At 31.4% G+C, this 17,912-nt stretch overlaps 1 protein-coding gene and 1 long non-coding RNA gene across 4 annotated transcripts in view; both read left to right on the top strand.

The window, feature by feature from the left end:
• Positions 1–6,066: 6,066 nt before the first annotated feature.
• The window catches only part of LOC136271521 (uncharacterized), a 35,661-nt gene continuing 23,815 nt past the window's right edge, over positions 6,067–17,912 (top strand). The window contains exons 1-5 of one of the 3 annotated variants that reach the window (XM_066071680.1): positions 6,116–6,200; positions 14,537–14,676; positions 14,775–14,836; positions 15,956–16,024; positions 17,392–17,620. In XM_066071680.1, coding sequence (XP_065927752.1) covers positions 15,965–16,024; positions 17,392–17,620 — 289 coding nt within the window. In that variant the 5' untranslated portion in view covers positions 6,116–6,200; positions 14,537–14,676; positions 14,775–14,836; positions 15,956–15,964. Of the gene's footprint in view, positions 6,201–14,536; positions 14,677–14,774; positions 14,837–15,955; positions 16,025–17,391; positions 17,621–17,912 lie in introns of all 3 variants that reach the window. The other 2 variants (XM_066071679.1, XM_066071678.1) reach the window with 2 other exon arrangements.
• LOC117688050 (uncharacterized) lies at positions 8,660–11,891 on the top strand. The gene is made up of 6 exons (XR_010709381.1): positions 8,660–9,629; positions 10,297–10,335; positions 10,750–10,824; positions 11,307–11,348; positions 11,454–11,525; positions 11,666–11,891. It is a non-coding gene; the product is annotated as an uncharacterized lncRNA (long non-coding RNA).

Below are 17,912 nucleotides of genomic sequence, written 5' to 3'. Positions count from 1 at the left end.
GGAACAGCTATGATGAAAGAGAAATATTTACGAGCGGTGTTCAGCTTTGTAAGTATTACACGTACTCTTCAAAAAATTGATAAACGAATTTCGATCATTTGTGATCAATCTTTGATTTTGGTAGAGATCGATAAGGTTTTCTCTAATTTATAAAAACAATAAATATATAAACACCAGAAATAATTATATTCTTTAATATAGATCAAAAAGCTTATTTAAATAAACTATGTTCTGTCTTAAATGTCGATAATACATTAGATATTACTGGTCAACTGGTCAAATTGTATAAATCCTACGTGTGCAATGTTGTTCGTTGTTTTAATAGTGTTTCCTTGTTAACATATGTTTGTTTTGTGTCAAGCCAAAATCCAAATGACTTCGCAAAACCTTAAATAATCCAATTATTGTGTGCTAAGTGATAAACATTACAGTGTATAAACGAGTATGCGCACATGAATAGGCAATAATTTTTAAATAATAACACATATTACATTTTGTTAGTGGTTATTTACGTTTGCATTGTTGTAATATCCCTTTGTTATGATATACAAGAAGAATTACAAAGCGATATGAACGGCCACAATATAAGTCTTCTTGTTTTTAAACTACTCCAGTTAACACATTTTTTATCCCTTTTGTTAAATCACAGTCTGATTATTATCTAAACGTTCATGTGTTAATTTTGAATTCCTTGACCATTAATATTGCCGTGTATACTATTGATGGCTTTAATTTGAAAGTTTATTAATAAGAATGAGCTTTCATGAAGAATATATGTATTTGAAAGTTTTTTTTAAATAAAATAATATTTAGAGGTTGATACATGTATATAAGATTAATAGAAACATAAAAAGCGTGATAACTCTCGAAAAAATATTCCAAAGTTTTGAGTTTTACATGTATACCCGCATTGCCTTAAGAAATTTAGGTATGTTGTTATTATTTATCAGCTTTAAGAATATGATTTGGGGTGTTATATTGATTTGCAATTAGGTTTTAGAAATTTCACTTGAATCATAGGGGCTGAAAACGGTCAAGAAACCGATTTTTTTTAACAAAAATTTGCTTCCAGAATTCCTCCTTAATTTAACACATTATCCAAATTATCTCTTGGCATATGATTAGGAGTGTCCTGTAAGTTTCGACAATAGAATCTTCATCCCAGGAGTACAAAACTTAATTTATCTAATGCATATAATGTCATCATTATGAAAACTAGTTTATTCAACAAAAATAAACTGATTGTCATGTCCTGTTGATGTGTAATAAGGTTTTTAGATTTCATTTAAAATTGGGTCAATAGGTTGCAAAATATGACGTTGATACACACACAAAAAACATGCTTCCCAAAATTTCTCGTACAATTTTCAAACAAATCAAATTAGGTCTTGGAATATGAAAAGGAGGGTCATGCATATGCGCAATTAAGTGTCGGAAATTTATTTTTTTTCAGGGGGTCAAATAGTAGATTATAAAGACGTTTTACATTCCAAAATTAAGGATGGTTTCCAAAACTTTCACACAGTTTTATTAAAAGCCAAGTCATCTTTTAAATATGAATGGGTGTGCCTTGTAGATGCACAATAAGATATCAGATATCTAATTTTCATCTAGGGGTCTATGAGATGCTAAAATATTTTTTTTCTAAGAAAAAGCCTAGTTACCATAACTCCTCTAACATTTTAAACAGCATCCAAATCAACTCTTGAAATATGAGTTTGGTTGATCAGTTGATACGCAGGAAGGCTTTAGATTTTTCAACTCTTTTCATATTAGTTTTTAAACTGTAAGAAATAAATTAGAAAACAAAACCCTTACATTTACACATTTTATAATTGTCAAATAATTTTTGGTTTAACGATACCATTTAGTCATTTGATTTTTCGAGATAGGATTAGAAGTTTTATTTTCTCCTTGGGTATCAATAACATATTCAAGTTAAAGACTTGGAGTATCTCCTTACATTATTACAGTAGCAAAATTAATTCTCCATTGGTATTTTTCTCTAGATGTGTATTAAGATATTGGAAACTGTTTTTTAATCTTAGAGAAGCTAGATGTTAGATGCAATCGGGGTAATTAGAAGGTCTCCCAAGCAGAGCAGGCTCATCATTGGGGTGGTAGGAATTTTTTCACATGGGTCAAACTCTATATATGAATAAAATAAATACATCTGTTATTTCCAGGAAATTCAGGGTGACTTAAAGGGGGCATACATAACCTATGTAGCAATCTCTAATAATACACCGTCCACTAATGATATAATGTTGCATTAGTGGTCAGAATGTTGACCACTAATGATATAATTTAATCATTTTCAAACAACCTAACCGTCGGCTAATGATATAATTTTAGATTTATATCAATAGCGGTCAAAAGCCGTAACCCCTAATCATATTGGAGGGAAATGTGAAATAAGTACTAATTTGACCTCTAAATTATATCATTAAACGTTGTTAGTTCATCCATCAATACAATTGTGAATTGCATCCAAATGTATATCATTAGTGGTCAAAGTAGTACTTATTTGTAATAAATAAAATATGACAATACTATCCAAATGTATATCATTAGTGGTCAAGGTAGTACTTATTTGTAAGAAATAAAATATGACAATATCAAAACTGTCAACTATCTAAATAATCCATTAAACGAAATACAAATTAAAAGCAGAGCAACATGGACCTCTAAAAAGATATAGGTAGGATCAGGTGCCTAGGAGGAGTGAGCATCCTCTGTTGACCGGTCACACCCGCCGTGTGCCCTTTGTCGTAATCGGGAAAAACGGAAAAGTCCGTAGACAATTAGGTGATTAATTATGGTCTTAGAATTAGTATGAAGAACGTCAGTCAGCATGCGACCCAGTGGAAGATTGTAATTGCTGTTAATGTCGTTGTATCGACCATAGAACTTACGAAAAGATTACTTTAAACGAGACTGTTGATAGTCCTGTTTTATCAACTTGTTTGTCCGTAGCTTGCCTCGCCATAAAAACTGTTCGTACGAAGAGCATGCCTTTGTGTATGGAATTAAATGAAAGACAAAAACACAATATGCAGGTGATGAAGGTATATTGATACATATGTAGGGAAAGTTATCTATAGAAAAATTTAAGTCATCGGGTTTATCATACATGTAATAATATAGGCTATAATTACTGTGTCATGAATTGTTAATATTATTGATAAAGAAATAATCCACATGAAAACAGTTCAACCTCAAATCATGCATAAGTGTTTGCTCATGAGTATTATGGGGTGGAGTCTCATACTCAATAAAAATTATAAATCTTTTAAAAAACTTGAAGTTGCCTTAATTTGGCTTCCTCTTTGATAAAATCAAGTACAAAAGAGTTATTTAGTGGCAAACACCTTGTACGCATAGTTTAACTAGTTAAAAAAAAAATTAACATATATTTTACCCAATGGACTGCGAACGATTGCATTGTCTAGCCGCCTAACTAAAAGTATTTTTTTTGATAATTGTCTATTTAAATTTATTTTTTTATCATAATGTAAACATTAATGTATATTTTCATTATATATAAATGATTTGTTCAAACAAAGAGAGATAACTATGTATTTTGGGTTAAAGTAGCTCATTTCATAATAGAAACTAACGGAAAATGGATTTTTTTTATACATTACATCCCCCCCCCCCCCCCCCCCCCGTGAAACAAAAATTCCTTTTGAGGGGTTTCATATATTGATTTTTAGCATATTTGTACCAAAGGGTTTGTTATTTCACCGGGGGGGGGGGGGGGGGCAAAATACATTCCAAAAAAGCATTTTGCTCTGTAACGTTTCAAAATATAATTAACAAATATAAATTAAATGAAAATTTACTTTAATATCCAACGTAAACATGTGTTTATTAAATTTTTATGCACATGTGGGCCGCTAAATAATATTTTCCTTATGCACTCATAGAGACCGATTTCAATGAAATTTTTTTAAGACCCCGCGTTAGCAAATCTTCTGTTTAAAAATTAATAATTTGATTACAAATTTTATTTTGATTTACATTTTGTAAATTGATTAGGATTTGATTACAAATTTTATTTTGATATAAATTGATTAGGATTCTAGCAGATAACTTATAAATTTTTGAATATCTGACAGAAAGTCCGAAATATCTGGATGTAAAATGTAGGTGGGAAACGGGCGTTAGCGTTCGCAGTTCTTTGCAAGCTAAATTAAATGATAGGAATATTGCACTTTTTGCTACTTTACATTTTTAGCCGGGTTCTGCTAAAAGCAGAGTCTTGGCTGTAGGCAGGCAAATCGCCAATGTTGCTATAAATAGCACAACTTCAAAAGTAAACAAAAAAGCAAAAAGCGTCAAAGTAAATGCTTCCGCTATACCAAATAGTTAAACAGAGAGCCACGTTTTGTCAAAAGTGTTGGCATTTTGTTTCTTTCTTTTAATTTCGAGAGAATTTTCTACCTTTTTTTTTTTTATTAATAACGTGTTTTTAAAAATAAGACTATGCGCTTTGGACACATAAAATGCGCATGCATTTCCATGAACTACTTTGCTGTGCGTTGAAGAAATGGGGATTGGATATATAACGATTGTTGCAATATTCAAGGAAGCAGCTGTTGAATTTTTTTCTACTAGACAGACATATTTTTGTTTATAGCCGTTTACAAAAGGACTATGTGCGGTATGCTCAAATATCTGCCCCCGATTTCAACCAATTTTTAAATAGTATCGTATAAAAATAAAATCTTCACAATTCATTTTATAGAGGATGCCTAGAACTTTAATCTTGATTTTAGTCATAATTGCTCATTCGCTGCTTATCTATGACGTCACCTAAATGACCTAATTTCAGCTAATTTGAAAACAAATGAAAATATTCTCATTTTTGCTCTATATTTTGCATTCGGAAGTATAGAGCGCAGGTCTGCTCAAGTGCGATTTTAACATATGTTTTTCTTCAGATAGATATACACATTATACTAAAAAATGGTACTTGAGCAAGCCTGCGCTCGATGTTTCCCAGTCGAATAACCATCGGAAAACACCCATATTTTGCTACAAAACATCAATTTATCAAAATAATGCTATCTTCATGACGTCATTTCTACATTATGACGTCACTATGGTGATAACCTTTTACACCTTTATTTCCAATATGATTTTAGCTATCTTTTACCTTATTTTCAAAGCTCTTTTTAAAACTTTGATTTTGGGGGCAAAAAATGCATAAAACCGCACATAGTCCTTTGGTCGCTCTCTGACGCTTTGCCGACACTAAACGCATGAGAGAGAGATAGAGAGAGAAAGAGAGAGATAGATAGAGAGAGAGAGATAGAGAGAGAGTGATTTTCAATCTTTACTACATAATATGCATACAGAGAAACCAAAAAGGCCCGGCTTTCAGTACTTCAGTACTTTGATTATGATATGCTTTTGTGAATGAAAAATATCATTAATATTTTATATTTTATATTCTGACAATAGAAGATGAAATGAAAATATGTAAATCCTTTGTCAATTAATACTAATTTCACTGCAATTCCGTATTTTTGCATTACCGTAAAATATAATACATGTATAACTAAAAATGAATTTTACATAGTAGATTAGATTTTAATTTCTATCTTAAAAGACATAAACATTGTAAACAGTTTTGTACAGCAACATAACAAAAGTCCAAATATCCAAACAAATAATAATACAATGTAATAACTGCTAGTTTATCATAAGTTTTATCAAAATTTAAGTAAACATTTTATGAGGATATGCAGATCACCTCAATTAAAATACTATTTTATACATAATTATTAAAACCTAATTCTATCTCTGGTTTGTAGTATGATAATAATTTGAAAAGAACACCTTTCTTTAAAGTAGAAAACATTCTACTTTTTTATTAGCATACGAAATATATCAATAACAAAGGCATACTCCCGTCTATGATGAAGCATTATTTGTTGCATTGTTACATGTGAAAGTCAACACAAGCTCGGGATTCACGTACTGCCATTTACACACTTGCGCAAACACACACACACATGTAAATTTGCTGTACATTGCAGAATTAAACGTCTATATGCTCATATCTTGATCTGGTAATCTTTAAACTTTATAAACCTAATATTTAAATACCACGAACGTGAATAGACATATAGGTAATTTGGTGAAGGACATATGCGCAGTATGAATTTGTGTTTCATTTGATTGCTTCAATGGTAAGACAAGTAAAATATACAGATAATTTTATTAACCTCAATTTTGAACGAATAACAATTTAGATTAACAATGCAAAAGTGCTTTTTTTAAAAATTATTTTTCTACTTTCGTTTTCATATATCAAAGATTTCAAATGATATTGTATGGAGTTGATCAAATATAAATTTAAAATATACATAATAAATAAATTTATTTTATTAAATCCTTTTAAAGTAACGGACAAAAATCAAGTTTATTGAGGTTAAACATTGTCGATTTTACTAAAATGGATTTCCCTTCTTTCGGTTTCAATAGTTACTGGCGAAAACTGTACTATTTCATTTGATGAAATCAATGCATAGCACATTTTAATAGGATCATGTGCCGAAACTATTGCATGCGGCTCCATTTTGTACGACGAATTATATAAAATCTACAAAAAATTTAATAGTTATCAAACAAGAGTATATACATGTAAACAATATGCCTTTTAAATTGTTTCAATAGTACTATAACATTATAACTATGAGGATATCGTTGTTTTATAACACCCTATCACGGCGGGAATTCCCCATGGTTTGTGGCCGTTTTATGTAAATGAATGAAGATAAAAATAATGGGCGGGTTTTGTACAGTAAGGTGATGTACCTTGTCAATACATTAAACAGATTTAGGTCGTGACTATTTTACATATCACGTGACAATATTTTCCAGTCGAAAATCATGAACATAATATTTTTCTCTTTTTTTTTTCATTTTTTTTTTTTTGGTTTTTTTTTTTTGGGGGGGGGGGGGTTAGCTATTCTGATCACATTTTGTCTGTAGTTCATCTGTTCGTAAACTTTTCACATTTTCAATATCTTCTCCAGAACCACTGGGCCACTTTCAACCAAGCTTGGCACAATGCAAAGGGGATTCGAAGTTGTGAAAATTATGGAATACACCCTTTTACAAGGGGAGATAATTAGGAAGTATTGATTTATTTTTTTAGAAATCTTTAAAAATTTTCTTCACAAGAACCATTTGGCCAGAAAAGGTGAAACTTTTGTGGAAGCATTCTCAGGTAGTGTAGATTCAAAGTTGTGATTATTATGACCCCCATAGATAGGGTGGGGCCACAATTGGGAGTCGAATATTACATAGGAATATTAAGAAAATCTTCTTCTCAAGAACCATTCGGCCGGGAATGCTGGAACTTGTGTTGAAGCATCCTCAGGTAGTGTAGAATCAACGTTATGAAAATCTTGACTCCCGGGGGGTAGAATGGAGCCACGATGGGAGGGGGGGGTCGAACTTTTACACAGGAGTATATAGTGAACAGTCTGTTAAAATCTTCTTCTCAGAAACTAATCAACCAGGAAAGCTGATACTTGTGTGGAAGCTTCGTCAGGTTTTGTATCTTCAAGTTTGTTCAAATCATGATCACCTGGGGTAGGATGGAGTCACAACAGGGGGGGGGGGGTGCAAATTTTTACGTACGAGTATATAAAGAAAAATCTTAAAATCTTCTAAAAAAACCCCTAGAAAAGCTGTAACTTAGGTGAAATTAATTTTAATTTCAGATAGTGTGGATTAAAATTCGTTAAAATAAAAAAATTGAGGAGTAGGATCGGGCCACATTGGGGATCTAGTTGTACAAAGGAAAACATTCTAATTAAAAATTGAAATGTTATGACGTATGGTTTTACTTATATGCAAGAATTTTGACATATTGCTGATTCTTTAAAAGTGTTAAGATTTTAGCCCCTGGACGATTCTTGGGCCTCACAAGGGGTTCAGAGTGTGATGTAGGTTTATATCCCGTTTATAAACAATTGTTAAGGAGCTTTTTTAGAACTGCAATGCTCAACAAGTGATATGACTATAAAATCATCTGGGACTATATCATACATGTAAACACATGAATATCTGGGAGGGGAGATGCACTTTTATTTACACAGGATGTACATGTAATATACCACATTCTCCACGTATTTTTTTTATTATGACTCAATTTAGCTGATTCTAGTGTTGCTCAAGTGAGCGATGTGGCCCATGGGCCTCTTGTTTGGTTATTTTTTTTTTTTTTGTTTTTTTTTTTTGGTTGATTTTGGGGTTTTTTTAAAAATGTTTTTTGTTGGTTTTTAAAGGTTACTGAAATCTTTTTAATTACCATAATGACAGTTTTGTTAAATACTTAGTAATCTGCTTAATTAACTGTCCTCTAACCTCAGGTGTTTTTTTTTGTAAAATGAGCAAAATTAATTAAAAAATGATCGTGGCTAACATGACTCCAAAAAAATTATAAACAAAGTAATAATAATCGTAGTTTACATATATTGTTTTCTTTTTATTTACATACTAAGAATATCATTAACATTTATTTGAAATGAAATTGAAAGATTCTCTGGTTAAAATTTTATCGGCGCATGCAATAAATACTTAGCATGTTTTTTTTTAATCTTTTTAATCTGATGATGATTCATGCAGATGAAGAGTCTGTTAAATCACTAGATGATGGTTCACTACTAGATTTAATACAATCCAACAAATTTTTCGGTATTATCTGAGTGTTTAATGACATGTCATTGTGCCTCTGGATGCCAGAGAAGGGAAGGACGTGGGCACAACTTCCCACGAGGCGAGTCCCCAACTTACATTGACAATACCAGAATTTTATTCGATCTAATACGTCTTCGGAATCGAATTATACCCACAGATAATATGACTTTGAGGATACGTGTCTAGATTGTATTTTCCCCCAAATTGTATTTGGCTTGGTTTTCCCTACAAAAATATTATACCCCCATCGTCATCTAAATGTTCAAGTTATATGAAAATGCCTGTTTTATTTGATATATACACCCCAAATGTAAGAGACTGAAGGTAATCTGAATAGGTTGTAAACACCTGGACCGGGTTGCTCAAAACACTGGTGGTTAAAGTTAGTATCCACTGATTTACTAACCAGTAGTCAAAGTTGTGTTGCTCAAAAAGAATTTAGCCAGTGGTTAACTAACCACTGGTTACTGTTGTTTAACCAGTGGTTAGTATCCCACAATGCACATGGCTGCCAAAAAAAGAAGTGAGAACTTTTCACCCAATGAAATTTTATTCATAATTGAACAAGTTGAGAAACATATCGATATTATCCAGAGTAAAAAAACACATCAGGTAACCAACTCAAAAAAAAAACTGATTGTTGGAGAAAAATTACCGAGTCTGTAAATGCCAGGGGAGGTGTATGTCGGACCATCGAACAGGTGAAGGAGAGGTATCGTAAAGCCTCTTCAAAGGCAAAGGGGGAGAGTGTGTCCCAAAGGGTACACCAAAAAAAAAAAAGACCGGCGGTGGACCACCGAAAGCTCCCCTCGGTTCGGTGTCGCAGAAGATTATGGACCTGCATGAGGATTCCCCTAACTTCACCGGGTTTGTCGGCGGTGTGGAGGTTGGTGGACTGATCATTACAGGTAAACACTATTCAAAACTTGATGTATAGCCTAGATTTTAAAATTTACCCATTTCAATGCCGTTGTCTTTCAACGAGAAAATTCGAAATGTATGGTAGATTTTCATTCTTCAATTAGAGATAATAATATTTAGAGATGCGTAAGGAGATTCGTTGAAATGATTTCATTTTGCGGTCCTGAATTTAATCCACTCCACGATATTGTTCACTAAATAACCGTAAAACCGTTATAACGCGTCTCTGTTTTAATGTGAATGTCATGGTCAACGAACTAACCGTATTCGCCCCTAGTGTATTTAGCTCCGCATACCAAAGATATAAAAATATGAATGTATACACAGCAATGTCTATGAAGTTTGTCAATCTGAAAAAAGGCATTAAAATCAAAATTATTTTAAGAGCTAACAACAGAAACTTAACAAGGCCAGGACCTCCAATTTTGAAGATGAAATAAAAGTTTTTATGTGGGGGGGGGGGGGGGGGGTTATCAAGTGTTCCCTAACTTGCATGTGAAAATGTATATTATCATTTATACTTATTGAATATATTTGTGTCTGTTGCTAGATATCCTATCATATTAATTTTTAAACATTTATGAAATTTAAAAACAGAAATTTGTATTGGCATAAATGTTTCCAAGATGTGAATATTTTCCATTTTTTTTCCAGAGGCACCAAACTGTGAAGACAATGTGAATGAGACTCTAGGTAAGTTAAAACTTGCTCATTACATCAGGTGATGTTCAATCTTATATTTTTTCCTATATTTAACTCATGAAAAAAATATTGATATCAATGCTGATATGAAAAGGTACACTGCATTGTCAAATATTGAAATTTGATTTATTATAATTGCTTTGTTATTGTTGATTTATATCTTATATATAATATGACAACTGGCTTGCCCTTCTTTCTATAATAGTATAGAAAAATTTTAAAAAAAAATGAAATATATGACAACTGACTTGCCCTTCTTTCTATAATAGTATAGAAAAAAAATGAAAAATGTAAAACATGACTATCATAGACTGTCTTAATTTAAAAAAACTGCTCATAAAATGTAATTTATAATTCATTATCTAATTATAGTGTACTTTAATTCGGTTATTAATAATATTTTAGATTCACGGAATTAACTGACTTATTTAAAGGATGTCAAATGTGCAAATTTGCATGAAAACACTACAGTATCTGCAGGTAAGCACACATTATATATCAAAACCTTATTAAATTGTAATACTAACGCATTAATTTGACATAGTGATTTTTATGGATGTTCTGTGCAATTCCCAATGACATTTTTGAAATACATGTAGAATAGAAACTGACATTTACGCCAAAGTTGATATTAGATCATAGTCTTTATACCCCCTCCCCCATAACATTTAACATAACATTTTATAAAAATGTTTATGTCATAATGATAAAAAAAAATTGTGTATTAATTCATACATGATTTTTTTTTCACTTTATACTGTTCTGTAAATATAGTGTACTACTATATAATTGCAATCCACTTAGATTTCAGAAATTATAAAAGAAAAATTAACAGAGAGTGTTAATAGTTTATGTTGCATAGTTTGATAGATGAATATTGAATATAAGTTAATAGTGTTTGATGATATGTACATTTTCACTGAACAAATTGATTTATACAAATATTTTTTTTTTGTTTCAAGATGCAGGTGAGACAATTATTGAACTTTCCAAAAACCAGTCAGGTAAATATATATTTTGATACATACATATAATTTTTTAAAAATGATATTCAATTCAACAAAATAATTTTTTAAACCCTTAATTGTCTGTTTTATCTATCTGAACAGGAACAGCTGTAATATATGATGTGAAAGTGACAGAAAGAGGGGCCAGGATAAATAAAAAATCACATTGTCATGGTAGGTTTATCTTATTTCATGTCAATTGTGTGTCTGTGCGTGTGTGTATGAATAAATAAATAAATGAATGAATGAATGAATAAAGGGTGAGAAAGAGGGAGCATTTCTTTCAGCAAATGTTGCTTTAAATTTCATTGCAGATAAACAGAGGAAGAGAAAATGTGAAGAAAATGTATCTGATCTACAGAAACAAGTTCTACAAGCAGACCTGTGCAGAATCAAAGAAGAGACTGAACTCATTAAGCTGCAAAAAGAAAAAGTGTCACTGGAAATTAAAAAACTGAAATATGAAGTTTCACTTTACAGTGTCCAAACAGAAAATGAGGTGTAATTTTATGAAACACATTAAACGTAGTTATCAACGATGGACTGGCGAATGTTATAATTTCTAGGCTGAACAGCGACTCCTCCCAAGTCTTCTTCATCACAAGCAATGCCAATTGTCATCTTCAGCCATTAGCACAAGCCACTATGATTTTGGATACTCTCTAAGGTTTACACTGAATACAATAAAAATATTATGTAAACTGTTATTTACAGGTACAGTTTAACTATGTGGATTAATATTATAATTGATATTAGATATCCATAATTCATTACAACTTTCAAATTTAAAATTTTTGATACCTTGATTTCTCCATGTGAAACAATGAAGCGTCTTTTCCACCATCCAAAACAGTGTTCAATTACTGCCCTTGTTCTTGAACGAGCTGCATTGTAGTTTTGTTGAGCTCTTGAAATATATTGTGTAATACATGTATTTCATATGTTTATGTAATTGCAATACCAAAGATTTCTTTTCATAGATTTTAAAATTAGGTGATTAAATTGTTGAAAAACAAAAAAATTCTCTGTCTGTCTGTCTGTCTGTCTCTCTCTCTCTCTCTCTCTCTCTCTCTCTCTCTCAGTTTGGCACTGAAAATTGAAGTGGATGTGGAAAAATTTATTGCGCAAAATATGATAAGATACGATATGCCACATACATGTATTTATACGGGTCCAATACTTACTGATTTACTGGTCTTAAGAAGGGAATGACGAGATATCGGCCACAGGCATAGCCGCTGTCGTTCAGTAAAACCCCATCAACACCAATCCCTCTGTGATGCACCTCAAAGTCGGTTCCAACACTGGATCCTCGGAAAATGAAAGACTCATGGTTTGACCCTGGCCACTTGGCCACTATGTTGGTGAAACGGCCTGTAAAGAAAGGGTAGAAAGAACCGATTAATCAAGCGAGAGAGAGAGAGAGAGAGTTTTCTACAATTGTACAATTAAATTGTTTTTATTGAATTATTGACAGTCCATTACATGTTACTTTCTTTCATATAATTATGCGAACCCCGCCTTCTCCCAAACAGACGTCGTTTGCGTCTTTGATAAAATTGACTCTATGCGTTACGATTTGTAGTGTTACTCTTAAAAAAGACACTAGAAATTATATATATATATATATATATATATATATATATATATATATATATATATATATATATATATATATATATATATATATATATATATATATTCATTTCAAATATTTTAGGATATATTTAAATATATTGCTAATTCACCCTCATGATCACAGATGGCCTGGGTGTTGATTGAATGAAATCCTTTGCGGTTAACATAAACCGATTCATGCTCAGATGGGGCATAAATTCTGACATGGGTTCCATCAACCGCGCCGATTACAGCGGGAAATCCAGCAATACCACAGAAGCCCTTCTTGATGGACATCTTTTCCGCGGTCGTAGAGAGCCACTTGATAAACTTTGGAGAAACACCAGTCAAGGCCTGTTAAACATCGCGCACGCTTCTAGATACACTTGACTTGTGAAAACCAATGGTATCACCCACAGTTTTCATATTATCACCTGTGGCAAAGTACCTTAAAGCGATTTCAATTTGGTTTATAGCGGACAGGGAATGACTCCTCAGGGTGGGGTGGCATAATTCTGGTTCTATAAGATCTGTGATGAATCTTACCGATTCCATAGAAAACCGGTACCTTTCTTTATATTCTGCCTCGTCAAAATTATGACTGAAATGTCTGTAAATTCGCTGTTTCTTGTGTCGTCTGCCAAAGTTTATGTCAAACAACAACCTAGCAGCCATGTTTAACCACTGGTTAAAAGACTTAACCCAGCTTTGTAAAATGGTTAACTTTAGCCAAAAGTTAACCACTGGTTAAGCAATTTAGCCAGTGGTTAACCTTTGAGCAACGTAGTTTAGTCACTGGTAAAAAAAAAAAGTAATTAGATAGGCAAATCTTATTTCAAACAAATTCTGAAACTCAAGTATCATATCATTAGTTCACATTAGTTAAAAATCCAACATTAAAGTTATTGGTTTTAAAACCCATTAATCTACATCAATTCTGAATTGCGAAATATGTGATATTTTCCTACGTTAATATTCCGCAAAAAATATCAAATTGTTTTTTTCTGTTTTGAACAAAAATTCTACGTTCGGCCCAACGGTCACTCCGTTCGCATATTAAAAGGGGTAACAGTCATGTGCATTTTTTATTTGCGTTTATAAAATTCCAAAATGAAACTTAAAATACAGAATTAAGACTCCCTGACAGTTCAGCCTAAGTGTTATGTTACTCAGGTGATTATCAAGGCCCGTGGGCCTCTTGTTAAAATTTTATGAATTTTATAAAATGAATTAAGAATAAATTATCATTTTTGAATATAAATCGGGATATAAATATGAGTTATTCACGTGATCAAATCCCATAAAGCCTGAAGCTTTATGGGATTTTATGACCAACTCGTATATATCCCGATAAACATCCAAAAATGATATCTTATTTCTTATATTAACATTTGTTGCAAATAATGACAATTATATTGCTCAACACTTTCTTTTTTGTGATGACCTAGACAGCCACTTCGATTAACATGACGTAACAAAAGTTCAACAATGTTGCAAGTATTTGATTATCATAATGAATAAATATGACACTATTTTTGACAAGACAGCTCTTTTCTATTATAATAAAGTGAACAGTAAAGAAAATCCAAAATGCACAATTAAAAAAAACGCTTGAAGCTTGGCGGAATAGTACCACTTCCACTGAAGTCAGAGAGTGGTTGGAAATTTTAAAACAAAGCGATAGACAGCTGAACTAGAGTCTACTTAGGTATTTTCAGAGGAAATTCCATTGCAAAATCAGATTTAAGAGCATAATGGTTTTTCTTGGACATTATTAAAGGCAAGCTACTTTAATTTCTTTTACAGAACAAAACGAACAAAGTAGCAGAAGGAGTTAGATTTGACAGTGATTGGACTAAACACTAAAGGTCGGTGATATTGCGTTTGCGATTTTGATCGAGACTTCTTATAAGAATCAGAAGTGAATTAAAACTGATTCTAACTACTTTGACAAATTGATTGTAATTTTCAAGAACGCTAAACGATGCTGATCCATAAATATTATATTATTTAACGTGAATTCGTGACTTTAACGTAAATGTTATATATTGTTAAACAAGTGAATGAATAAATCTTCGTATATTAGTATTTTAAAATACATATAAGTTTTTTTCTTAATGCCTAAATTATGTTTTCATTTTAATAATAGGTGTGTTTAATCATAAGTCGGTTATAGTTTGAATACATAAAAAGTAGTGGTCTTAATTATTCATGCGCTACTTTGACCTCTTGACCCAAACTGATGTTTTGCAGGAATAACAGCGGATTGCGCAAACTTTTATATAAGAGTGTAAATATAACGATATATTATCTCGTGAAAACGACTACACCGTGCGCACGACATAATATATAATGTGCAAGAATTTAATTTCTGTTGCACAAGATAAGTTTTTGCCATGATTAAATGAATATTTTAGAAATTTAAGTGCCCTCTTGAAATCTGGTGCATGAAGTTTACAATGTTACAATCGGTTCTTATGTTTAAAATATGAAAGGCAATTAAATATGTCTCTTGCAAAATGATAATTATATCAATTTCATGATAAAAAATGACATACGCACGGAACACTATGCACTTTTCACGAAATATGTTGTTTTGGCGAGACAATATTTGGTTACACGAGATAAAGGGTATTTTATTTGAGATAATACGGCGTACGCATGAGATATGACATTTTCACGTGATTATATGTCTTTCACGAAATTTAATGTCGTTTTCACGATTATGTCATTTTAACGAGATATCATGGGTTATTTTTTTTTACGAAATAATTAATCATTACTACAAAATAATTTCATGAAGGTGATGTAATATTTTTTTAGCATCTTTATAGAAAAAATTAATAACGTATCCTTAATGTATAGGTGTACTTGATGTTGGCACCTGTTATTACTTTTAAATAAAATCTATTATTTATTTTTTAATTTAATACTGAAATGCTTGTCATTTCATAAATGTATTAACGCTGTATTACGCTCTTCTTTAGGCATCCAAGATGTCAGCATTGAAAAAAAAAACTTTAGGCATTGTTGTTCTGCTTTTAGAACAGTTGATGGTGAGTATAATATAGGTAACACTACATCTTCATCTTAACGGAAATATCGCATATTTTACATTTCCGAAATTTTAATAAAATCAGTTTATTAGTATGCTCATTAAAAATTAATTTCTTAATCTTTTATACAAAATAGTTTGGACAGTTTATTAGTTTAAAAGTGATCATAAAGCTATGAATTTCAAATCTTGCAACGATATGTTTTCTCTCTTGATCAACCCGCCATTATCTGTGACGTCATATGCGAACGAAAATCAGTAACTAGATTAGATTTAATCAACAATCTTCAACCAATTATCGCCTTTCAAATTACCGACAATGGGGTGTGAAGATGTTATTTGTTGCAGACGGGTACTTTAGCCGTCAGGAAAAGGAATATAGACTGTTTTTTAATTTCCCAGAGGGAAGTGTGAAGAAAAGTAGGACTTACTGTCGCCGAGACGATTCTATCTATCTATCTATCTATCTATCTATCTATCTATTTATCTATCTATTTTTGAAAAAAATTATAAGAACAAAACCCACCTGTTACCTTTCCTGTATAATTATATTTTTAACAAGTTGTGTTTACACGTCGTTTAATTTGATCGTTATTGCTGAATTCATCATTATTCACTTCTTCGGCTCTATATGTAACATCGTTATTTTTTTGCACTGGTGGCTTAAACAAGCACGACTGAATAATATTAATTATTGTTTAATTCAGTCAAATAAAAAAACTTCGTTCATCACGAATTATTATCAAAGATTAAAAGAAGATAAATGCTAATCCTACCATTTGTTACTTAAGGAATAAATTCAATATTTATTTTTTTTTTCATACGATAGTTTCGGGCAAATTACGCTTTATATACCGCGAAGAGCTTTATAAAAAAAACTGTAAACTGTCCCAAACCAATAATATCGTATAAAACTAATAAATATTGAATTCACTGAATATATAAATTTAAAATATATTAAAGGAAAGACACTGTTTGAAGTAATTATTATATAGACAAAAAAGGCAATAAATGTAAAATACCTTGTAATTTAGAAGAGTGCGATAATTTCTTTAAAAATATATTAGTAATCGTTGTCCAATTGTGTAAATCATCGTGAAGTAAGAATTTGATACAACTAATATGTTGACAAATGTATTTATAATAGAGAACTTACTAATTAATCCCTCTTATTTTTTATCTCATTAATCTTGTTAATTAAGAAAATACATTTAATGTGTACAAATTAGTAATACAAAATAATATATCTTAACACAAAATTTACCTCGTGAGTTTAATCTTCTTCTTGACACCATCACCAAATTTTTCATAAAATACAAATTACCAATTCCAAATAAATCTGAATATTCTAGTTGGACATAATTTTAGGTATGTGAGGGCCGCTCCTGTTCCTGGTCAAAGAATTCTGCTGTGAATGTTGATTCCTGTCCCGAATCAAAGGATGAACTTGAGAAGAGGGCAAAATTGAAAAATTGCACATCCCTTGCGGTCATTCAAAATTGCACTGAACCAGCAAAATTCAAATACCACTGCTTAATAGACGAAGCTGAACTGACCTTTATTGAAGTTTGTGTTCCATTATACAATATAAATCTAGGTAGGATGTTTAAAATTTGAAAATTAGGCGACTCTGAATTATTTACTTTTATGATACTTTTGGGGTTTTTTTTTCATTGTTTGAAACATTTAAGTACCAGACGGAGTTAATGGAAAAAAATGACACGTTTTCTAGAAAAAAAGAAAGGAATGCTTTGCATAGGGATAAAGCAAAAAAAAAAAATGAAGTGCAAACACTATCGAAATGAAGACACATTTCACGACATATGTTAATAAACATACGTGCATATAAATGTTACAGTAATGAATGAAAAGAGTTGTATATACTTTAT

The sequence above is a fragment of the Magallana gigas genome, chromosome 9, assembly GCF_963853765.1.
Source record: "Magallana gigas chromosome 9, xbMagGiga1.1, whole genome shotgun sequence".
NCBI classification, from domain to species: domain Eukaryota; kingdom Metazoa; phylum Mollusca; class Bivalvia; order Ostreida; family Ostreidae; genus Magallana; species Magallana gigas.
This window is presented reverse-complemented; position numbering and strand designations above follow the sequence as displayed.